The sequence below is a fragment of the Lampetra fluviatilis genome, chromosome 18, assembly GCF_964198595.1.
Source record: "Lampetra fluviatilis chromosome 18, kcLamFluv1.1, whole genome shotgun sequence".
In the NCBI taxonomy this organism is placed as follows: Eukaryota; Metazoa; Chordata; class Hyperoartia; order Petromyzontiformes; family Petromyzontidae; genus Lampetra; species Lampetra fluviatilis.
Window position 1 is genome coordinate 7121720 of NC_136292.1, and position 24922 is coordinate 7146641.

General features: G+C 54.1%; 1 protein-coding gene across 3 annotated transcripts; it reads left to right on the top strand.

The window, feature by feature from the left end:
* Positions 1–5256: 5256 nt before the first annotated feature.
* Positions 5257–24496, top strand: LOC144937162 (uncharacterized). Of its 3 annotated transcripts, none has more exons than XM_078864470.1 (6): positions 5257–5372; positions 7769–8541; positions 12406–12636; positions 16205–16427; positions 19417–19620; positions 21247–24496. In XM_078864470.1, exons 2-6 carry the CDS (start codon positions 7842–7844, stop codon positions 21266–21268), a joined length of 1380 nt encoding a protein of 459 aa, XP_078720596.1. In that variant the 5' UTR covers positions 5257–5372; positions 7769–7841; the 3' UTR covers positions 21269–24496. The 3 variants fall into 3 exon arrangements, with proteins under 3 accessions (XP_078720596.1, XP_078720597.1, XP_078720598.1); XM_078864471.1 differs by having other exon boundaries at positions 19426–19620; XM_078864472.1 differs by having other exon boundaries at positions 5258–5372; positions 12418–12636.
* Positions 24497–24922: the final 426 nt, after the last annotated feature.

Here is a 24922-nt window from a genome sequence, read left to right on the forward strand (position 1 = left end):
GAGCAGCCTCCCGAGTGTCGTGTGCGGCTGTGTCTCAGGTGATGTGTGACGATGCTTCACCTCGTTGGGAGGCGTGGGACCCCGGCCATGGCGAGGGAATATATACCGTGTTTCACATCTCCTCCCCCCCCCCTCGCTTGTTTGGCGACCTTCAGCTTGGTGGTGAACTGCTTTGATTCAAGGGTTGGTGGATCGTGCAGAGATGCAAAACTCCCAAACCTGGGCCTTGTGACCAAAGGAAGGCAGTATAGCATATGAGTTTGTCAACTCATCTATATCGCGGTCCATTGAGTGTTATCCCCTCGTATGTGATGGGTATGTTTTCTCTTGTCTGGTTTCCTCCAAATAAAACAATTCTTAAAATAATTAATTGGCCAAAAATTCCGATGGGAGGAGCCTCCGGAAAAAGTTATAGCCACTTCAGGTGCTGCAATGCCCCAGTTTTAATTTTAAAAAATATACCATACATAGAGGATAGCACTTTAACACAGGTGCACACAGGGAGGTTCAGCACCACAGTTGTACTGTCATCTGCTTGGCCTCCTCACAAGCCAGTGGTGGGTTTAGGAGTTTCATAAATCTTTACGTGATCCACCAACTCTTCTCTCAAGCACTGGATCGCGGGTATGGGCTTCCACATGCCACTGCGGTGCCTGCAATGTATGTGTATTGAACTTTCGCACCGTTTGCTAAATCGGAAGTGTGGGAAGAATTGTATTCGCGTGGAGTGGCCCGGGGTTGTGGAGATTCCTTCAAGATCATTCACCCTCGTGTCTCCGCAGCCTTGCACACGTCACTCGCACGAGTTTAGCATCGCACGTTTGTATCAACTTATTGCAGACTAAATGCCCACCATTGGATAGATTATTTCATTTGCTTGTCGACTCGTACAGCCATCTGTTCCACCTTTGCAGCCCAGCATATAGCGCTCGCTGTTCCCTGGCAGACTCCCATTGCAGGCATTCGCTTTGCTTGACTTTATCTCCAAGTGTTGGATACGATCGTTACGCTGAATTGGCTACTACAGGGGTGAGAAACCGATGACCGGTGACTTAATTTCACGCAGCCTGTAACTCCGTTTCACGTGGCTATGGCCCGTGACTTCATTTTATGCAACCCGCAGGTAGAGGAGGCCGACCACTTCAAAACTCCCCACATTTCTCCACGAGTGCAATTGGGTCCTGGAGGGAAAAATATTTTCAACGACCTTGCAACAGCACACTTAATTTTCACACGCTCAAGTATTTCCTGTCAATTGCTGCAAGGGCCTTTTGTAATGACAAGTCATTGGTGGTCTTGTGAATGTGTAGTTGCCTGCCCGAAGGTTTTTAAAAGCCCATTCGGTTCTCCAAGAGGGAAAAAAGCTCCGAAACTTGGCAAGGCACTCGAAAAAGAGTTGTCGAGGTTTTCCAGGGAAAATTATAATGGGAGCTTCTGAAAAAATTGTTATTGATAAAATTATGCCAATTTGGTCTAAAACATGCCGATAAAAAAACTTCTATGATGTACACCTGAAATGGGAACACTGATAAAACAACTTAAAAGTGTGCAAAGAAGTATGAAGAAATGCATGCTTGAGGTTACATTTCATGTGGAGAAAGGACAAGTGGATTTGAAGATGCACTGGTTAAAGACGTCCTTGAACGAAAGGGGGCTTGTACAACACATGGCCGCAAGGCCGGTGGACAACTGGCGACGGAGCCGAATGATGACATGCCTGAGAGGTCACGCTGAGATGGAGTGTTGATACAAAGCTCTGTGTGCAACAGTGACGTGGATTGTTGCTTCCATCACAAGACCGTGAGTGATGGTGGCCGGGGAGGCCATCCGGCAGTGGGTAGAACAAGGCTGATTTGTGTGGCGTCACTTGCGCGATACAGCAGTGACTGAGTTGGTGGCTTCAGGGTCCTGTGGCGTCATAGCTTGGTATGATCAAGGTTGGGATGTGTTTACTTGGAATGGATTGAATCCGGTGTGGATCAATTAATTTAACCACGTAGGCTTCCGTGACTGGTAGGATAATACGTGTTGGGTTAGCGCAAATGTAATTTCACAACGAGCAATACGGCCATCGTTGCCCCTTACTGGTGGACGTGCCGCCTCGGAAGCGAAGTGCCCAGTCCTGTGCAGCACAGCTACCGCTGGTGGTGGGGGCCGGCGAGGCTACCCATTTAAATGAAATATCTATCGCTTGTCGAAGTGCGCTCGAGTTCAGGTCTGGTCACGTGGGATTATGCCCGGTGGTGTCGAGGATCAGAATTTGTCAAGTGGGGGTCAGGTCAACAGGTCAGGATAGGTTCGCTGGGGTGAGGTGGTCAGGTTAGGTTCGCTATGGTGAGATCAGGGTTGGGTCACGGAGGTCGGCTGCGGTGAGGTCAGCTGCGGTGAGGTCCGGGTTAGGTCAGCTGCGGTGAGGTCAGGGTTAGGTCAGCTGCAGTGAGGTCGTGGTCAGGGTGAGGTCACGGTCAGGATGAGGTCAGCTGCGGTGAGGTCAGGGTTGGGTAAGCTGCGGTGAGGTCACGGTCAGGGTGAGGTCAGCTGCGTTGAGGTCGGATGAGGTTGAGGGCGCCTGGGCTCCACGTGTTGCCGGACTCTGGCTTTGAGGCTCGCTGGGTGGTGAGTGGAGGACCCGACCGGTCGCGTCATGTTAGCGCGGGGCCGTGTAAGAGGCACGTGTTCCCCACCTGGGTCTTCTCTGCGAGTGTACTGCTGCTACTACTACTGCTGCTACTACTACTGCTGCTACTACTACTGCTGCTACTACTACTGCTGCTACTACTACTGCTGCTACTACGACTGCTGCTACTACTACTGCTGCTGCTTCTGCTGCTGCTTCTGCTGCTGTGCGTGCACGTGAGCTCTGCCTTCAATTGAACACGCTGCATGTGTGAGTCAGCTGTGCGCGGTGTCCTCCGCTGTATGAGTGCTATATCGGCTGTATGCTGTCTATAAAGTTGTGCATTTTGATGAGTTTATTCGTTTGCTATATATGGCGTATGTATGAGCGTGCTATCTGCTATGTATGAGAGTGCTGTGCTGTTTGCTATGACTGCGGATGCCATGTCTGCGATGCTTTTTTTATGAATTAACTACACTGAGTATGCTGTCTGCTGTGCTATGTATGAGTGCTATGATGCGCTGTTAATGAGTATGCTATGTATGAGTGTGATGTGCACTATGCTTTGTATGCATGAATATAATACTGGTAGGAACCTCCTGGTTACACCAGCCCACATGGGATTATTGTGTCCGTCCGTCGTGCAGGGAGGGGCTGGGTGGGGAGTGTGGGGCTGGGTGGGGAGGGGCTGGGTGGGGCTGGGTGGGGAGGTGCTGGTCACCCCGTGGTGCCCTTATAAAACTCAACGTTTAACCTGCTCACGCCGGCTTGTACCCGCCCTCACAGTCGGGCATATTTGCGGAATACACCACGCCGCCGTTGACCCTGGCCATTGACCGAGCAACCCAACGTTCCTACCAGCTCCCTCCGCAGGAGTGTGTTACGTCAGCTATGTGCATGCTATGAAGGAGTATGCTGTCTGTTATGAGTGTTATGATGTTGCTATTAAATGTATGAATGAGTGTGCTGTCTGGATGCTACGTGTGGATGCGTATGCTAGGTCTGCCATATGGCTTGCTGCGGAATAGTATACATTGTATGGGAGCAGCAAGTTACAAGTGCATTCTACGAGTATGCTATGTGTGTGCTGTGTGTGTGCTGTGTGTGTGCTGTGTGTGTGTGCTATGTGTGTGCTGTGTGTGTGTGCTATGTGTGTGCTGTGTGTGTGCTGTGTGTGTGCTATGTGTGTGCTGTGTGTGTGCTGTGTGTGTGTGCTATGTGTGTGCTGTGTGTGTGTGCTATGTGTATGCTATGTGTGTGCTATGTGTATGCTATGTGTGTGCTGTGTGTGTGTGCTATGTGTGTGCTGTGTGTGTGTGCTATGTGTATGCTATGTGTGTGCTATGTGTATGCTATGTGTGTGCTGTGTGTGTGTGCTATGTGTGTGCTGTGTGTGTGTGCTATGTGTATGCTATGTGTGTGCTGTGTGTGTGCTGTGTGTGTGCTGTGTGTGTGTGCTATGTGTGTGCTGTGTGTGTGTGCTATGTGTGTGCTGTGTGTGTGCTGTGTGTGTGCTATGTGTGTGCTGTGTGTGTGTGCTATGTGTGTGCTGTGTGTGTGTGCTATGTGTATGCTATGTGTGTGCTATGTGTATGCTATGTGTGTGCTGTGTGTGTGTGCTATGTGTGTGCTGTGTGTGTGTGCTATGTGTGTGCTATGTGTGTGCTGTGTGTGTGTATGCTATGTGTGTGTGCTATGTGTATGCTGTATGCTATGCTGTGTGTATGATGTGTGTGTATACTATGTGTGTGTATGCTGTATACTATGTGTGTGTGTGCTGTGTGTATGCTATTTGTATACTATGTGTGTGTGTGCTATGTGTATGCTATGTGTGTGCTGTGTGTATGTGCTATGCTCCGGGTGTGCCGTGGGTGCGAGGTGCATGCTCGCTCGGCGGGCCGTGCTCCCGTGATGCCCCGCGCGCACTAGACATGGCGCCGTGCTGCCCGTACGCGGGGGGAGGCGCTCGCCTCTAGGCCTCGCGGCGCGGGGACGCGGGATCCCTGATCCCCCTCACCCCCTGATCCCCCTCACCCCCTGATCCCCCTGAGCCCCTCATCCCCTTACTCCTCACCCCCTCAGCCCCTCAAACCGGTTCTCCCGCTCGCTGTACTCTCTCCGATCCCCCCTCGTCTGCCGACTCCTCACCCCCGACTCACTCCCTCGTCCCCTACTTCTTTCATCCACTGATCTCCCCCCGTCCTACTGCCCCCTCTGATCCCCTGATCCCAACCACCCTCACTACTCCATCTCCTCTCGCCGCCTGGTCGCCTCTCACTCCCTGTCACTGCTCACCCCCCCCCCCCCCGTTCTCTTTTCCCTTCTCCCGCCCTTTACCCCCCTACCCGGTCTCCTGCTTGATCCCTCTGCTTCTTCCTGCTCCCCATTCCACTCCCCTCGATTCCTTTAACGCAGCGACCCCCTCATAGACTGCTTGGGCTCATCTCTCTGCCCCCCCCCCCACTTTACTCCCTGAGACCCCCCCACCACCTCACTCCCTGAGACCCCATCCCCCTCTGCCCCCCCACCACTCCCTGAGACCCCCCCTCTGCCCCCCACCACCATCCCCCTCTGCCCCCCACCCCACTCCTCTGCCCCCCCCCCACTCCTCTGCCCCCCCCCCCCACTCCTCTGCCCCCCCCCCACCACTCTCTGACCCCCTCCCTGATCTCCGGCCACGCCGTCGCCAGCTGAAGGCCCCCCCCCCCTCGGTCTCCCTCCCGCGTCGCCTGCGGGGCCTGCCGACTTCGCTCGCGTGAGTGCGGCATCAGCGGTGCGGTGTGGGGGGGTCGGGGACTCGGCCTTCGGATTGTGCAGCGGGGGAGGCAACTATCAGGGGAGTGGAGATCAGGGATCAGAGTAGGGGGGTCCTGTGTCCGGGGATCAGGGATCGGAGTAGGAGGGTCAATGATCCCAGTGGGGATCAGAGGCCCAGGGACTCTGTTATCAGGGACCGGCGATCATTGACCGGGGTGTAACCAGGACTGGGACTGGCGTAGCTTCTAACTCGTACCCACAGTCCATGGCGATGTGCTGCTGCGCTTGATGATGTGTGCTTGTTATAATGTAGCGCTGTATTTAGGGTCGTTGTGATCCTACTACAGTGGGGTGGGCTGGTGGATAGTACTGTAGCAGCCATAGTCGAGCTTGCTACTGCGTGTGTGCTGGGCGAGGAGATGTTCATTTTCCGGTGCTCCAACCCCGGCTGGAATGATTCTCCGGGGTGAACCCAATTGGGATCCGAATCGGGAGGGGGGGTAGTTTAGAGTATCATGGTCACTGAGCGTGGATTACGGAGATCATAAAGACGGGGTGTGAGGGAGCCCGGGTTTGGGTTGGTGGGCAAAGTTCCCCAGAAACCGATGGGTAATGAACATAGGAACCGATGCGGGTTTGAGGGATCCATCAGCGAAGTATTTTAAAGAGGCCACAATCCCAGGATCGGGGTTGAGGTATTGGGTTGTCCGGCCAAGTAACTTTGCGGTCCATTTAATGTAATTGTAGTGCCCTAGACATTGTATATAATACACGTGGCCAACCCACCCCACAACGTTTGCCAGCATGAGGGTGAACCTAGCCTGGTACAGAAACTTCACCACTTGGCGCCGAACGGATGCTGGTTATTGCTGCTGCTGTGGTGTGTGTGTGGTTGTGTGTTTTAGTGTGAGGTGCACCTAACCTGGCACAATCGCCGTGGTGACATCACCGCCACTTCGTGGCTAACAGCGGCTGGTGTGAGGTGTTGGTGTGAGGCGTGGCGTGTCCGGAGTGGTGTATTGTGCGTGGTTTTTTACGAGTTGTGTGTCCCTGTGGTGCTGTCAGGTGTCGTGTTTTTCACCAAGTAGATTGACAATCTTTCCATACCTATCTATCTATACTCGTGGAGTTTTTCATCTGGGTACAGATACATTGGGAGGCTGCTGCTCAGGTGAGCGTCTAGGGATGGCTCCCTATCGTTAAACAATTTTATTGTCCACTGCTGACCTGGTTAATTACTGCCGATTCTGATGAGTTGGAGACTGCTTCTAAACTCCGTATTTTGGCAGAAAGAGGTGATGGGGGGGGGGTCTTTACCGTCAGCTGCACCAAAATGGCAGCCTAGAAACTCTGTGTCATCCACACTCCCCACCACCTCGTCCCTCCGTGAGTAACGGTGGGGTTTTTACGGAGGGTTGACGACTTCCCGTATGTGGGCAGTGTGTTCGTGACCAGTTCCATTGCGGCAGGAGGGGGGAGGTCTCGCTCAGAATTCGTCGAGCAGCAGTCCATTGGCCGCGTAAAGCTGCCTTGGCCTGTTTCCTCCCCACGAAGCTCCGGCTGGATCTGTTCAGTCGCAATCACACAACCCCCTCTTCTCTGTGCCTGCAACAACGCCTGCAACCCACCTTGCAACATGCAGACGGCCCTGCCTACGATCCGTCCCTGGATGTATCCATATTGGATATTTCAGATCCATGAGAGATCTGGACCTAGTCCGAGAATTGACCTCCGCGACAAGCGAAGCTGCATGGGCTGGGTCATGTAGCCCGCATGCCCAGCCACCGCATTCCAAAACAGTTTCCGCTTTGGCCGAATAGAGGGGGCTAAACGGTTGCTGTATGGGCTATGGAGGAGATGGGCGAATGTGTTACAAGAAAATGTTGAGCTTGATTGGACTTGTGAATCACTGGTTCCAGTGGTGTCAGCTTCTGTGGAGGAGGCCCGTGAAATTCGCTTCTGCGCAGTTGAAAAATACTGCTGGGCAGTTGGGAGGCAAATTTGGAGGGGGGTAAAAGAGTGACCCCCTCACCAACGAGCATAGCGATGGGTGACTAAAATACAGTAAGGTGGCACGGTAGGGAGCGTAGGTGGTACATGGCCCGATCATTCAAATCATATAACCTGTAACACCTGGATCTACCCCTGTACCTCCTAACAACGAGCCTTTGATACTTCACGTGGCCTCAAAGTGCACTGAGTTTGGCACAAGCGCCATGCTGACATCACCACCACATCGTGGCAAATGGCAGCTAATTTGGTTGTCGGTAGTCTCTAGTGCCACCGCCATTATTAGTGTTATGCACAATGTCTATATCTTGTACAGCGTGTGTATTGAGTGTGTGTGGAGTTTACGCTGCGTGTGTCTCCGTGCGTGGTGTGAACGCCGCTCAGCCCCTCAGCTCGACTCCGCGCGGCATCCCTCGGGCCACGCGCCCCCCCCCCCCCCACGGCACCGGCAGCTGCGATGGCATCGGTGATGTCCGGCGCCGTCGACTGGCTGCTCCTACCCTTCGACCTGTACGTGGAGATCTTCCAGTACCTGACGGCGGGCGAGCGGGCGAGCGCTCGCGTCGCCTGCCGGGCGTTCCGCGCGCTCCTCGACCACCCGTGCCTGTGGCACGACCGCACGGTGCGCCTGCGCGAGCTGCACCGCTACGACGCGCGCACGTGGCGCACGCTCCAGGGCCGGCGCGTCAGCCGCGTTGAGCTGGCGCGCGCCGCCGCCAAGGACCTGCGCCGCCTGGCCGAGGGCCTGCCCGACGTCACGGCCGTGCGGCTCACGGGCTCGCCCCGCGCCGGCGCGCTGGCGCCGCTGGCCGCGCTGGCGAGGCTGCGCGACGTGTGGCTCGACGACTGCACGCGGCTGTCGGGCGCCGAGCTGCTGCGCGACGTGGCACCCTTCACGGGCCGGCTGACGCACCTCACGCTGGGGAACCTCACGAGCTTCGGCGACGACGACCTACGCCAGCTGGCGCGGCTGCAAAACCTGGAGGCGCTTTCGCTGCGTCGCTGCCTCAAGAGCTCCGGCGGGTTCAGCATCTCGGGCCCTGCGCTACAGTACGTGCTGTTCCGGCTGCCCAAGCTGCGCTCGCTGGCGCTGTACGCAGCCGGGCTATCGAGCGACGGGCTCTCCCTCGCCTTCACGCCGCCCTGCCAGGACCCAGGTAGGGGGCCCGTACGGCCATTTCACTCTCTGGGGGGGGGGTGGGGGTGGAGTCGGTGGGGATGCGGAGGGAGAGGGTGGAGGTGGCTCGGCGTGGCGCAGAAAATGCCAGGACTGAAGAGTGAATGGAGAGTGAAATGCTATGAGCTGGCGCGGCATCCCTCGGGCCACGAGCTACCATGTGGTTGACTGGTGTGGTTCAGGTCAGTGGGAATGCTGAGTGACTAACTGGTTGGTGGGTTCACTGGAGGTGGTGGTAGTAGGGCGAGTATGTGTGGCTGGCTGGTTGGAGCAAGGGCTTGAGTTGGTTGACTTCTGAGCTCGGTCACAGCTCATAACTTTCCCGGTTTTGGATTTTCATTCCTGGAGTGGTGGTGCAGTCGTTAGCGCACTGCACTACAAACCCGGCAACCCGAGTTCGAATCCCCCTCACGGCTAACATCGGTGACGAATATTTGAACTGGTCCTGGGCCTCCCCGAGGTCGACTGCTTTTAAACGAGCAGCTAATGCGTCATGTAAACATCAGCACTGGACAGAAAAGGCGGCCGGGTGTGGTGCTGGCCAACCGCGATATTGTGTGCCGTGCCGGAATTAATAGGTGCTCGTTAACAGCACTTGCCCCAACAGTCTGTTGAGGCTACACGGGAGGTCTGTTCACACCACCGGGGGTTCAGGACATCAAGACCGGGAAATACAGCCCCATTTTAGCCACGACTATCGCTGGGTTTACACACGGGTAGCGGGATAAATTGTTTTGGAGGCAAGGGTTGGCGGATCACGTCGAGGTTTGTGAAACTCCCAATCCCACAAGTCTCCGACTTGACCAGGAGATGGCAATACAGCAAGCGGGTTCGTGAACTCGTCTGTATCGTGAACCTTTGAGTGTGATCCCCTCGTATGCATTGTGGGTTGTCTCTGGCTACTCTGGTTTCTTCCCATACGAAACAAAACGCTCGTTATTCAAACGTTGTAATGGAGAAGAGAGTTATAGTAATAGGTTTTTACCCTTTCAACTGGTACAAAACTGACACCTTTATACAAGGCATCATGTTTGCAATAACCACAACATAAGCAGTCAAATGCAAACAAAAAGAAACAACTCTGATAATGATAATAATATGCACTGTCCTTGAAGTTGATTGGTCCACACTCATAGTGTAAATGCTTACCCCGAGCTTTCAATACTCTGATAGTGCGCTGTTTTTGAGTTGTATGCCTTTAGGCGTCATCTGGTCCAAAACCAATGGAGACTAGGCTCTAAGGAAAGCTGTATCGAGTGTGGACCAATCAACTTCAAGGACAGTGCATATTATCATAATCAGAGTTGTTTCTTTTTGTTTGCATTTGACTGCTTGTGTTGTGTTTATTGCAAACATGATGCCTTGTATAAAGGTGACAGTTTTGTACCAGTTTAAAGGGTAGAAACCTACTACTATATTTTGCCACTGGTAAAGGAGGTCTCATAGTGTAAATGAGAAGAGAGTTTTCTAAAAACTATGAATACCAGCATTCATGTAAATGAGTGTCTAAAATGCTGGTTAATGCCATGTTTTGAGTTGGAAACCGGCCACGTGGCTCCCCTGCAGAGCGAGCGGCTCGCACCACTTCCTGGGGACGTCTTCCAGTGATTGTCCTTCGGAGGGATTTGCCTCCGCCGTGTAAATGTGGAATTTCTACCACTTGTGCTGCCGGAGTGTGAACGGGACGTGCGAACACCGGTGGAATCTGTGTATTACGGTGAATAGCAATCATAATGTATAGTCCCATGTCAGTTCATTTCTGGATTAGTGCCTTACCACACCGTGTCAGTCATTTGGAGGGGAGGGGATTTTTTGGCCATACTTCACCAAGCTGGTCAATGCGGGCCGATGAAGGGGGATTCCCCGAACCTCTTTGGATATCACGCTCAACCGATATTAGCTGTTGCCTGGAATCGAGCTCAAGTCGACGGGTTCATAGTAAGGTTGTTAAAACATTGGTTTTGTGTCCATTACCAGCAACCACATTGCCTACATTTTGGAAAATCCCGGCTCACGGTGCCACACGTACAGCAAACTCGAGACCAATGAACGTAACCTCTTAAACTGAGAAAAGAAGGGAGTTTCCACTGGTCGAATGGTCGCACACTGAACTCGCAATCCAGAGGTCACCGGTTCGTTTCCATCTCCCGGCTCGGCAGTCAAAACAATGGAATACAGCCACAGTCTGGGCAATTAGGACAACCCACTACCATGGCTGCCTGTGCTGTGCAACATCCTCCCGCCAAACATTCGCCGCCAAGATGCTGGGCAAGTACATGCGGCACCGGAGTTACCCCTTCGTGTCGACATTTTCAAGCCCCACCACCCATGCGCCTGAAGTCCCGACACCCAGTGTGGGCAATACAACAGTCCGAAGAGTGGAGCAGAGGTCGCAAACGGGTTTTGATTCCTTACCCATACCCGGCCGCACCAGGGTCGCAAACGGGTACCCGTACCCGTATCCTACCCGTACCCGGCCGGGTACGGGTATCGGGTACCTGATTGCAACCTCTGGGATGAAGCCATGTTGCAGGCGCGGGTGGGTTGATTATATGAACTTGAATTGTGAGAAGAGACAAGACGTTGGGAATTGAGTGACAAACAGTTGCTCACCAGTGACTCACGGTCTACCCGTACCCGTTCCCGGCCGCACCAGGGTCGCAAATGGCTACCCGTACCCGGCCGGGTACGGGTAGCCGGGTATCGGGTAGGGTACGGGTATCGGGTAACCGGTTGCGAGCTCTGGAGTGGAGTGAAGAATTGAGAGCCGTGTAAGTGCCGAAAACTTGGACCTCATAAGCGATCCATCCGTCCAGATGCCTGGCTTCGACCTTCCAAGGCGCCACTGGGTGCAGTTAAACTGCTTGCGGTGTGATCGTGGAGTGTGTTGCTGCTTCCGAACATCGATGGGGCATCCTATGTGACAGCCCCACTGTGTGAATGCGGGTAGCAGGAGACCACGGCGCACATCGTCTTCGGCTGTGAAGTGCCTCAGGGCGGACTGGTTGCCCTGCAGGTGCTGGAGGAGGAGGCTGCAAAGTGGCCCTGTGGCTATGTGGGCTGACGTCCACTCAAAGAACATTTATTAATATATTTTGTAAACGTGTCTGGTGTTTTGACTTTGGGAAGACGTGTGAAATAGAATTCGCTAAATAAATAAACTGCCACCTCTTCAAAGACGTCTGGTCCACGTGGAGGATGAGACCTAATATCTTGAGCTTCCTGGAGTCGAGACTCCTTCCGCCAGCAGTGGTGTGAGCATCAAGCGATTGCAGGGCTGCCCCTGCACCTTTTTGAAAGATTGCCATCTTGCTGTTTGTCCATTCACATGTGCCAATCATTGAATGTTTTTGTTGAGAAACGGTTACAGGTTCCGCACTACGACAACCGGTAATCGAGAACGGTGATTGGTTCGCTGGTTGGCGTAGCGTCGTAGCCGTACAGTGATCACTCTGAAAATTATCAGGCCTGCCTGTGCCGACTTGCGCTACAGTGAATTTACTAGTTACTGTCGATTTACATTTGTGCAATATATTTTATGTCTCGCGTGATGCGGTTGTTTTTAACGCCGATTTCTATTTGCTTCGTCGCTACGTTTAGTTTTATTTTGTTCTGATTTTGTAGTGTCGGTGACCCAAGTCTCTCTTTGCAAACGAGACTCATCCCGGCCCCTTTTAAGTTCTCAACACGTTGAGTTCAATAGCAAAATCAACAAAAAAACAACACTAAAAAGCATCACAGCGCGCTACCCGGCGCCCCCCGCGGGATAAAAGTTTTAACGGTTGACGCTGCTGCTGCTGCCATCGCTGTTGCCGTCCCCGGCGTGGCTGCCGCCTGCTGCCAGCGTGTAACGCAGAGGGCGATCTCCCCTGCATCAAGTCGCTGGCGCTGGAGAACCTGGGGCTGACGCACTCGCTGAGCTGGCCGCTGTCGGACGAGGCGCTGGATCAGCTGGCGACCGTGCGCACGCTCCTTGTCAACTCGTGCTACCTGTTCCGGCGGAGAGACCTGCCCATCCGCGAAGTCACCGCTATCTTCCAGCGCCTACCCAATGTCGTGCACCTCGACCTGGGATGTGAGTGTGCGCGAGGTGCGCAATGTGTGTGTATGCGCATACGAGCATGGTGATGTGAGCGTGTGTGTATGTGGGGAGCGGTGGTGTAGCGGTTAGCACACTGCGCTACGAACCCGGCGACCCAAGTTCGATTCCCTCTCATGACCAACACCGGTGACGATTATCTGAACTGGTCCTGGACCTCCATGGGGTCGACTCAGCTTTGAATGAACACCTGGTGCGGTGTTTAAATATTGCCACTGGGGAGACAAAGGCAGCCAGGCATAGTGCTGGTCCACACGACGCCCCTCGTAGCACCGTGCCAGTCTTCATCGGTCCTTGCTAACAGCACTTACCGCAACAGTCCGTGTTGGCTACACGGGCGATCTTTGTATTTGTACATGTGTGAGAGTTACGACGACCAGATCATCTCCATCCTGAGGTGAATTATTATTTGCCATTGTACTACCAGGCTCACTGAGTGGCCAGCAGATGGCCTGCGTGTACCGTATCACGTTCCCCGTGCATGTAGCGGTCTTACTGTGCGTTCTGTGGGTGTGCTGTGTGTATGGGCTTGTGCTGTTTATGAGGCTGTACACACCGGACCAGGCTGCGTGTACCATACCTAGTATTGGCTAAATACCCGGGTATACACTCATGTCCTAGGGTACACATCTGCACAGGTACATGAATGGTACACAGTGTCGTTTGTGTACGATTCGTTGTCTGTGTGGTTTGGCATGTGTACCCATGTGCCGGCAGATGCCACATACTGTGCGGTTCCGCATAGAGATGTGTTGATGCACTGCATGTGTACCTTGCCAATGCCATACGAGTACTCTGTACTGTGTGAGTACTATGTTTGGACGCCGTGGTGGCGAGATGTTAACTCCCTCGCCTGGTATGAAGGAGCTCGTGGGTTCTATCCTGACCCTGATGCCTGCTGTATATTTGGAGTTTGCATGTCTCTCTCCCCGTGGTCGTGTGGATTTTTCTCTGGGTCTTCCGGCTTTTCCCTGCACATTTAGAAAACATTTTTTCGAGTATTTGGCTGCTATAAATTTCCACATGATAAGCCACTTCGTTGAGCTATCATTTGTGGCCAGGTCACTTCTGAAAAAGAGCCATTTGGCTCAGTGGGCCTTACCTGGTTAAACAAAAATTCAATATTTCCTCGTTATTTATGAACTTGCTATCCGCGATTTTGGCTATCCGCGAATCGTATCTGGAACACCACATGACTACTTCATCGAGAGAGAGAGTGATGAGGTAAAGGGATGATAGAAAATATGATATGAAAAAGTGATGAGATTTATTGTTTATGTATTTATTCATAGGCAAATATCATTATCCGCAAAATGTGCTATTCACGATCATTTCCGGAACGTATCCCTCGTGAATAACGAGGGAATACGGTAGTTAAGAAAAAAATATCTTGAGTACACGGTGACAGGGTGGAATAGAGGAGGGGAGACGGCACGGGGGTGAGAGGCGGTGGTGGGCGGGGGAGTGTGATGGAGGGTGATGAGAGAGTGAGGGAGCGGAGAGAGAAACGGGGAGAGAGAGCAGAGAGAATACAGAACAGAGCGATAACAAGAAAGGAAGGGATGAAAAAAAAGTTAGAGAATAGAGCAGAAGGACAAGAGATAGGGGGAGAGAATAGGGAGAATGTCAATGTAGAAGAGGGGGAAGGGTGCGTTTAGTGTGGCAGAGAGAGGGTAGAGAGGGGAGAGAGAGGTGAGAGATCGTACCGAGAGCTGTGATGGGGGAGAGACACGGAGTCTGTACGGGAGAGGGAAGATTGGAAAATGGGTCGATGTGAGAGATGTGGAAGATGAGGATTTAGGGCTGGGTAGAGCCGTATCTCCTCGTTAGAGATTCCCTCTGTCCTCCCACCATCACTGCCCCTCACCCACACGACTCGCCACCCACCACTCCTCACGCACACCACTCCACCACCGCTCCTTACGCACACTGCTACACCACCGCTCCACCACCACTCTGCAACCGCTCCATCAACACTGCTCCACCACCACTCCACAACCGCTCTACACGCACACTGCTCCACCACTGCTCCACCACCATTCCACCACCACCACTACTCCACCACCAGTCCACCACCGCTCCATCACCCATCACCTCTTCACACCAACAGTGCTCGCCGCCCACCACTGCTGACACCACACCATGAGTGAGCGTGAGCGTAGCGTGAGTGAGTTAGTGCTTGGTGTGGGAGTGAGTTTGCGCAGCAGTGTGTTGGTCCAGTTAATGTCATTCTGTATTGCATCAGTGTCGTGAGAGATGGCAGCGGCTTGGGGGAGGCCCTCCAGCAGTGGATAGATCACGGCTGATGACTATAATGATGGGTGTACTACATCTGTTATTGCCAAGCATCTCCCCGCTTGACCCCAGTGTCTGCCCTCTATTTGGTTCTTGTCTCTCCATGGCTCTGTGGCGTCACAGTGTATCTCTTCCATCGAGTTGTAAAATGGCTTTGACAATTTCTCTCTATATTTGTTTTTTTAATTAAGGCCTTAAATGGTGCAAGCTTGAATGACCATCACTTTCCAATTAATCAATGCCTTTTCACGGTCCGCTAGAGCCAGGCATTGTGCCGTTTTATATTCTTGTGCGTTCTCTAGAATCTGGTGCGCATGTCTTGTCGGCATTGTGCACTGTATTTATATGTTGTGTACGTCTGTATGTTTGTCTTGTGCACACGTACTTTGTGTTTGGATGATGGGGCGCGGTGACGCAGTGGTTAGCGCACTGGGAACCTGGTGACCCAAGTTTGATTCCCGCTTACGGCCAACACCCTTGGCGATTATATGAGCTGGTCCTGGGCCTCCCGCAGTTCGACTCGGCCTCAATGAGTGCCTGGTCCAGTGTGTAAACATCAACACTGGGGAGATCAAAGTGGTTAATTGTGGTGTTGGCCACCTTGTGCGCCGTTCCGGCTTTCAGCATAACAAGAAATAAGAATACAATAACAGCTCGTCAGTACCAACCACAATGACAACAACACAACAAAAACAACGACACAACAAAAACAACGACACGACAAAAACAACAACATAACAAAAACAACAACATAACAAAAACAACGACACGACAAAAACAACGACACAACATGCCCACCAAGGAGGATCAGCCGCGGCTGTTACCAGCTTCACCATCATCAAACTCAATCTCCTGCTTCCCCCACAGTCCACAACTCCCTCCCCACAGCCGTCTGGGCTGTCCACTCCCTGCCCGTGTGAAGGCTCAAGACCTTTTCTCTCCTCCTCTGTCCATGACTCACTGCCTCTGGCAAGAATATAATTAGGTGCACTGTCTGTACAGCATCATGGCATGCGGCCGTGTGTCTTTGTCCCCCGTGTTCCTCTAACCGCCTGTGCCCCTGTTTCCCAATGCCCCCCTGTTTCCTTCTCCCCGTTCCTGTGTTTCCTTCTCCCTGCCCTCCTCTCCTTCTCTTCTCGTGTTTCTGTCTCTGCCCCCCTGTTTCCCCTGTCCCTCCGTTCCTCTCCCCTGCCCCCCACCGCGCCCCCGTGTCGCTCCCTCCCGTCCCTCCTTCACTCCCCGCACGTAGCCACGAACTGCAAGAACGCGGTGCTGGAGCACGTGCCGGCGTCGCTGCAGTCGCTGGACCTGCGCGACTGCTACAGCATCTCGGGCGCCGGGCTGCAGTTCTTGTGGGAGCGCGCGGGCACATCGCTGCGCCACCTCAACCTCTCGCTGTGCAACCGCGTGTCGCACCAGCCGCTCGCCGTGCTGCACAAACTCTTCCCCAACCTCGAGAGCCTCGACCTCAGGTATCAACCTCCGCATCGTCATCGTCTTCGTCTTCATCATCATCTTTATCATCGTCATCATCTTCGCAATGGTTACCGTCGTCTTGATCGCCATCGTCTCCAGAGTCGTCCGGAACACGTACAGACAGGGTGTGCGGTGGCACGGACACCTCGGTAGAAACCCACGTCACATTTACACGGGTGTTGATGTCCCGGCACGGCAGGGAGTGCAGGGGGGTGAGGGGCGTTGAGGGGGCAGCAGGGTGGGGGTGGTGGAAGAGGCAGGAAGAGGAGGAAGGGGTTGAAAAAAGGGAGAGCGCATTTCCCAGCAGCGTGGAGGTTAAGACAGCCTGACATTTCACTCACAGCGACGACGTCACGAAGGGTCACGGTGGGCCGGTGTGGGGCAGGGTGGGGTGGGACACCACGGAACTGTGGGGGAGATGAAAGCAGGATGGGTGGGGGGGATATTGGAGAGATTTGGGCAGAAGAGGGAGGGATAGTCATGTGATGGGGTGGGGGGCCATTGGTGGCATTGGGATAGAAGGGGAAGACATTGGGGGGAGGGGGGCTGTGTGAGAAACAAAGGTGAGATGGGGGGAGAGATTTTTTGTTGTGTAATTGGGGGGGGGGGGAGCTACTGGGGAGATGCGGGGAGGGATACGAGGGGGATGCCGCGGCCCGTTTTCGTCATCGGGGGGAAGGGGGAGAGATGTGGGGGGCTTGTGGGGATGGTATGAGAAGGGCAGGGGGGGGGCAGGGTGGGGTGAGGGGTGACGGTGTCAACTGAATAGACGGGAAAGATGGGGCGTGGTGAAGCAGGAGGACTGGGGTCCCATGTAGGGAAGGGGGGACAGAATAAAGAGTGGCGGTGGGGGGGGGCTGAGATGGAGAAGGAATAGGAGGGAGGAGGAGCTTAAGAGAGGCGGAGGAGGAGAGGGAGGAGGAGGAGTGGGCCCTGTGGGGGGTGTTGCGCCGTGTTTCATCGCGGGGCTGAGCGGCCGTCCTTGGTTGCCGTGGCGACGGCCGCACCTCATGATTGAACAGATGTTGGGTCTAGGCTGAATTATGAATCACGTTGCCCACACTCTCCCCCCTCTCTCCCTCCCACTATCCCGAACTCTCCCCATCTCCTCTCCCCGCTGCCAGTGACGAATTGCTTGCACGCACGGTACACGTGCCGTACACGCACTGCACATGCGCCGTACACGCGCAGAGATGGGTGACTCCACCACACCCATGCACACGCACGCAGGGAGAGCAAGCAAGAGGGAGAGATTAAGTGAGAGAGTGAGGGTGCAGGAACGAGTGAGTAATGAATTGAGAGGGCGAGCGAGTAAAAGAGCGAGCGAGAGCGTGAGAGAGCTGGTGAGTAACAGAGACTGAGTGAGAAAGTGAGCGAATGAATGACAGCGTTCGAATGAGCAAGTAAATGACAGGATGGGAGACCATGAGAGGGTAAAGAGAGAGCGAGCGAGAGGGCAAAAGAGAGAGAGAGAGCGAGAGGGTAAAAGAGCGAGCGAGAGCAAAAGAGCGAGTGAGAGAGAGAGCGAGTGAGAGCAAAAGAGCGAGTGAGAGAGAGAGCGAGTGAGCGATCTTGACCCGTGTGGCCCCGGCTGTCGAGGGAGCCATTCTGAGTGGCCGGGCGCAGCGATCCCTCTCAATTAGACGCGGCTTGTAGCTGCTAATGCGGATGAATGAATGTCACCTGCGTGGGCCATGGGGGGGTGGTGAGGGATGTTTGTGTGCGCGCGCGCGTGTGTCGATGTAGGGAGCGGTAGTGTAGCAGTTTGCGCGCTACATTACGAACTAGGCGACCCGAGTTCGATTCCCGCTCACGGCCAAAACCAGTTACGATTATCTGAACCGGTCCTGGGCTTCCCCTAGGCCAGGGGTGGGGAACGTCCGGCCCGCGGGCCGTATAAGGCCCGCAAAATCATTTGCTCAAGCCCTGCTAAGGCAACCGCAGGCGGGTCTCGAAATTCAATAAATCTAGGAGCAAACCTGGAAAAGCAGTTGCGAGTAGCAGCAACATCATCAATACCAGTTAACATCACACGCCTCACCAAAGAGAAGCAGTTCCAGCCGTCGCATTAGGGGTGAGTTAATTAAATGTTTGACCGAATATAACGGGCTAATTTTTAAGTTCATAATTTTGTAATGGCCCGCGAATGATGTTATAAATATCCAAATGGCCCTTGGCAGAAACAAGGTTCCCCGCCCCTGCCCTCGGCAAGGCGGTGGCAGGGCGTGGTCCTGGCCACTCACCCCCTCGTGTGCCATTCCGGCCTTCATAGGTGCTCGCTAATGGCACTTGCCCCTACAGTCTGTTAAGGTTTAATGGGGGGATCTTTGTTTTGTGTCGGTGAGGAGAGAGTCGTGTGGTGGTTTCCACACCGCACTACCAGCCAAGCAACCTAAGTTTGATTCTCGTTCATAGCCAACATCAGTGACGAATATCTGTGTGTGTGTGTATGTTCATGTACCCCTGTGTGTACCATGTTTGTGTATGTAAATAGCCATGCTATCCTGTGCATGTGTGTGTACCTGTCCTATGTACATGCCTTTGCTAACCTGTGTGTGTATACGTACCCATGTACGTGTGTGTATAACCATGCTAACCTGTATATTTGCTATAACCCCCTTGTACATGAGTGTGTATTTACCCATATGTGTACGCATGTTCGATTCTTGTGGGGAGCGGTAGTTTAGCGGTTAGCGCGTTGCGCTGTGAACCCGGCGACCCGGGTTCGATTCCCGCTCACGGCCAACACCAGTGACAATTATCTGAACTGGTCCTGAGCCTCCCCTAGGTCGACTCAGCCTCACATGAGCACCTGGTGTGGTGTGTAAACATCGCCACTGGGGAGAAAAAGGCGGCCGGGCGTGGTGGTACCGACCGCCCACTCCCTCGTGTGCCGTGGCGGCCTTAATAGCCGCTCGTTAACGGCACTCTCCCCAACAGTCTGTTAAGGCTACACGTGGGGGGATCCTTGTGTGTTTGCGTCAGCTCATGTAGGGGCGTGACAGAGGGCGTGCTCAGCTCGCTGGCGTGCATGCCCCGACTGCGCATGCTGTGCCTGCGCGCGGTGCCCGACCTCCCCGACGACGCCCTGCGCCGCTTCCGCACGCTCACGCACAACCGCGTGCTCCTCACACTGCCCCGCGAGAAGGAGTGCAACCACCAGATGTACGGCCTGCGGGGTCGCGACCGGTCAGTTTGCCAGCCACAAGCGCGCCGCACAAGCATCGCCACACTGCACTGCGAAAAGCGCCACCCTGCGCCGCCATCGCGCCCACTGCCACCGCACACGAGGGACCGTCGCCACGCCACCTTGGGTCGCAGGAGCGTAAAATCGAAGACGAGCCAAGTCAAGTTTATTGGTTATTGCATGTATGCGTGTACCTTGCATTTCTTTCACACCGTACGTACGGAGGTGCAGGGGAAGGGTAACTATCTAAACACAAAAAGCAGTTGTAAAAAAAAATAGTTTTCAGTCTATATTTGAAAGTGCATAGTTCCAGGTCACTTCTTAATATCGGAAGGAATGGTGTTCAAGATGGTCGCAGAAGCGCATCTGAAAGCACGCGATACGGTGATCTTGTTTGTTCGATAGCTAGCCAAAAGCCGCTGCAAGAACGACTGGCGTTCGCTTGATGGTTTATGCTTCTTGACAAGATCGGCAAGGTATTGTGGTTCATTTGTGGCGGGAACTTTCTGTGTAATGAATATGACCTTATAATCTATTCGTTCAGAAACCGGAACCCAATGCAGCTCAGTGAGCACCGGCCAGACTCGTTTGGATCTTGCAGTACCCGTCACGACACGTGCCAAACAATGCTGTACACACTGCAGCTTGCTCATATTTTTGCCAGACGTCCCGTAGAGGAGTGAGTTGCAATAATCGAGCCTTGTCGATACAATGCTACACACCACCGTGTGGTCGAATGTGTCATCGAGCCCTGATATGAAAATTGCAGGATCTAACAATATTTTGCACGTGGTGATCAAGTGACATATTCTGGTCGAGTATGGTGCCGAGGCTGCGACCGCCACACCTTATCCTCCCACAATTTATTCCGCCTGAGCCTGAGTGCCAACCAGCAGAACCTCTTGAATGTTCTGGCTTAAGTACCATTTAGTTTTGTGCAAACCGCACACGTGCACTGCTCGCGTGCAATCTTCGAGGTTACCAAGGATCTCCATATCTAACTTTGACTTAACTGCGATGTACAATTGTGGGTTCCTTCCCCGGTGCCGATGTACAATAGCGTATCCGTTAGGTGCAGCCTCGTGCTGAATTATGTCCGGTTTGTCGTCATTTACCCAGGTGTTGGTAACGGGCCAATATGTCGAATCCACAATCGTTGATCAGATCCTGGATGAGTGCCGTCTTGTAGGCTATGGAGCGTGCGTTGACCAATCCAAAGTTTTCACAGGCGAGAACGAGAGGGACCCAGGATAAGTCTCACGTGCAAGAGTGACCTAGGTATGAGATAAAGTCCGTAGGTTGTAGGATAGAGATTGCAGGATCGAGGCAGAGATGACCAGGCCGCAGGCTTTTCCCAGACTCCAGCTCAGGATCGGATTCACATCGTTCCGGGATTTGTTGGTGCGCAGGCCGAGCTCGCCTCTTGCCAGGCGCCTGCACGCACTGACGAAGTGAAGCCTTCCAAGTATCCCCAGCTATCCCAGAGGTAGCCCTGGCAGTGTGTTTGAACGTGATGACGCCCGAGGTAAAGATTGTGTATATGGGGGGGGGGGGATCTTTGTTCTTGTCATGGTAATCGTGATGCATCCCCCTCCCCTCTCTGTGTCTGCCCCCCACACCCCCAACAGTTACACGCTCGCCTGCCCGTGAGTCCCCACGCGTTCACGCAGGGATCTCCGGGGGGGTCTCGGAGGCTTTCGGGGTCCCCGCGGGGGGCGCAGGGAAGGTGATGTTGAATGACGTCGGAGAGATGGAGCCCCCATGAGGAATTCTGGGGTCCCCCCGCACCTCCGCTCCTCCCTTCCCCCCAATTCGACCCCTTTCCCCCCCACTCCCCCCCCCCCCCCTCGGCGAGGGGGCGGCCCCCACTTCTCTTGCTCCCTGTGGGAGACGCGATGGCACTGCCGCTCCCGCTTGAACTTACGTGGGGGGACGGAGGGGCCCCCCCAATCCGTGAGCGTGGGCCGGCACGAGGAAGGACGAGCAAGACAGCCGGGATGGCACGCGACATGGTGACCCAGCTGGGCCGGCCAGCCAGGTGACCCGGTGACCTGCTGACCCGATGACCCGCTGACCCAGCTACACGTGGTCAAGGCAGGCGGAGGCGAGGATGCGGCCGAACTTTTTGAGTTTTACAGTTTCAGTTGCGAGGGGTGGAATTTACGCGAGGTTCCGTGTGCGCCCATGTGGAGGAGGGGCGCACTTCTGTGGGCGGGTGCGGAGGGGTAGCGGCTACTCTCCCTGTGCCCCCCTCCCTTCCCACTCTACCAGGACCCCCCCCCCCCACTTCCCACACTCACCGAGCCCCCACCCCCCTCCCTCATACCCCAAACAAGAAGCCACTTACTCCAGTCTGGGCAACAGTTAACGGGTTGCTCATTGGGGCAAATCGCAATGATTGTGCGAGCGGCAACAGCAATAGCAGCAGCAACGGCAATTAATGATTGAGGTGGATTGAGGTGGATTGGGGTGGTGTTTGTGTGTGTCAGCCTGGCTCGTATGGTAATCTGTGCTTGTGTGTAGCGTGTGCGTAGTTGTGTTTGTGTGAATGTGTGTGGCCGCGTGTGGTCGGGTGTATTTGTGAACAATCGTACCTGGTTGTACGTGTGCGTGTGTGAGTGGGCGTGTGTGAGTGGGTGTGTGTGTATGTGGCTACGTATGTGGTTGTGTGGTCCTCCCTGTTTACCCCGAGAGTGCTGGAATTAACTTACTGAGCCATTTGCTTCTCGGTAACAAAACAAATTAAGCAACATAGTGGGGTGGGCATGGTAGAGAGAGGGGGAGAGATATGCAGGGAAAGTTATTGTTCGGAGAGGAGACGGGCAAGAATTAGAACGGAGTGTTGGATTGGGGGCCCATGACCTCCACAACCCCTCTGGTCCCCAGGCAGGGGAGGGGTGGGGGGGGGGGCTCCTGTCACTCAGAACCAGTTGAGGCTCGCGCAGAGAGCCACGCCGAGTCACAGAGTTTGCCGCTTTCGCTTGTTGGCAGTCAGCGGGACAACAGTAATGATAGGTAATGGCAATATAGGTAATTGATGACTTGTGAAATCGGGTGAGATCCCATCGAGACGTGGACATCAAATACAGGGTGGGCTGGTGGAGGAGGATGCCGGTGTGAACATCGTGACAGGAGCGGGGGGGGGGGGGTGGGGGGGATCCACATGTGTACCGGCACGGTGGAGACCCTGGGCCCGCGCGGCGGCATTGTATAGGTGTAGCGATTCAGCCACGCGAAACGTCGTCCCCTGGATCTCGATCACAATCCTGAAGCGGTCGCTCTTCTTGTCCGTGCCGTCATCTGTCCCGTCGCATCTGAACGGGCGCGCCGTGTCCCCGTGTCTCGCTCATTTCCACCGTTTGTCTCGTCCGTAGTGACCGTTGTCCGTGTACTGTCTAGTCTGGACTGTTTGTTTACTGCTTCTGGACTGTCAGTCATTTCTGTACGGCATCTCCCCATTTCTACCGTTTGTCGCGTTTTCTTCTTTGTCTCATTTGTTCCATCTCGTTGGTTGTGATTATCATTCTGAAGGGAAAATCCTGAGTGTTAATTCGCACACAGTCATAAAATAATGTATCTTTATTTGGCATCGATCAGCACCCCCACGCCAGTCTATGTAACACTACCCTTAGCATCCTCCCCGACTTAACTAAAATTCCTCTCTGCAGCGAAGAGGCCACCGAATGGCTCGGCTCTGGCTCAGCTCGACTCGGCTCGGCTCTGGCTCGGCCTCCAACACAGTGGCTCAGGCTCGGGCTTTGAGCCAGCCGCGTGGTTTCCTTTGAAAGGTACGCGACGAGCATGCGGCTCTGCTGTGTGGCGTCAGCGCAGCCTCCGCACGCAAAATCCAGAGCACCGCTGGGGACTGTGCTCAGAGCTGGCTCGTGTTAAGTGGAGGATGATGACTTTCAGCCCGCTCACTTGAGCCAGAGCCAAGCCTGAGCCACGAGTTAAGAACGTGGGTCTAAGATTTATTTTTTAATTCAAGCGCCGAGTCACCTGGAAAACCAGTCGTCGTCGCTTCTGAGCACAAACTGTTAGCGGCAGCAGTAGCAGAACGTCACTAGTAATTTCTTTAATCTATTCGTTTAAGTTTTATTTTACGTTTTTTACAGCGGAGCCATCATCTCTCTTGCTGGGTGATGGCGGGGGGGGGGGTGTCGTTTATACGCAGGATTTATTCCCGGGTTTTTGCACTTTTTAATTTTGTAATTTCGCCCAAATTTGTGGTTCAATTTCCGACTGGGGTGAATCTCTGTCAGTAGCGTTTTTTTGTTCTCCCCTCATTCTTCACAGGGTTTCCTCCTCTCAAATTACTCACCAAAAACGAATACACAGAAACAAAAACCTTACAACGCCAAGTTTTTAAAAACTTGCCCTCAAATTACTCACCTTACTCGGCTCCCCCCCCCCCCCTACTGGCAGACTAACGGGCATCGCCGAGCCAGCCGCTGATGTCACCATATGCCGCACAGGGACAGCTGCCAATGGGGGGGGGCCCTGCGCTCCGAGACACTTTTGTTGCGTGGATATCGAGCGCAATGAACGCGTCAGTTAATTTGTTCGTGGACGATGCGTGTTGCTTCGTATGCCGTGAGCAGTGTTCCGCGGTGAATCGCTACATGCCTATTGCAGAGAGTCAGATGGCGATGGTGGTGTGGTGATTATGGTGGGGAGGGGGGGGGGGGTGCTCGGTTCTGAGATGGCTCTGGAGTGCCCTGCCGCTTGTAAATATGATTTATTTATGATGACAATGTTGAGGGCTGGTGCCATGGAACGTCTGTCCGGTGGTGCCAGCATTGGACCCACGCGCCTGTTCACTCTGGGATGTCGCATGCGCGTGCATTTCTCAATAAAATCAACGCTTACTGATTTGTTTACATCTTGTACGCGTCACCGGTGATTGCACGCGCACACGGAACGCACGGACCCCGTGCTGATAAGGCTGCGTAAACAGAGCGGCTGCCCTGGGTTTTCTTGGAAACCGATGACATCAGCGTGGTGATGGGACTTTGTTTTCCAGAACACGGTGCTTTCCGGCTGATGAGTTCTCACACACAGAGACCCACGGACTCTTAACCGACACCGTGGGCTCGCACAGACCCACGGACTCTCGCCGAGACCCACGGACTCGCACACGTCCGTAACAGACGCGGGAGAATAGACTACCGTACAAGGGGCTTTGCAGCCCTGCCTTCTGCTGCACGCAACATAGCCGCTCAGCAACCTATAGCACCTGATTTATTAATGGTGGTCGCCCATCCAGTCTCATCCCTTGCTTAACTTGCTAGACGGGTGCATTCT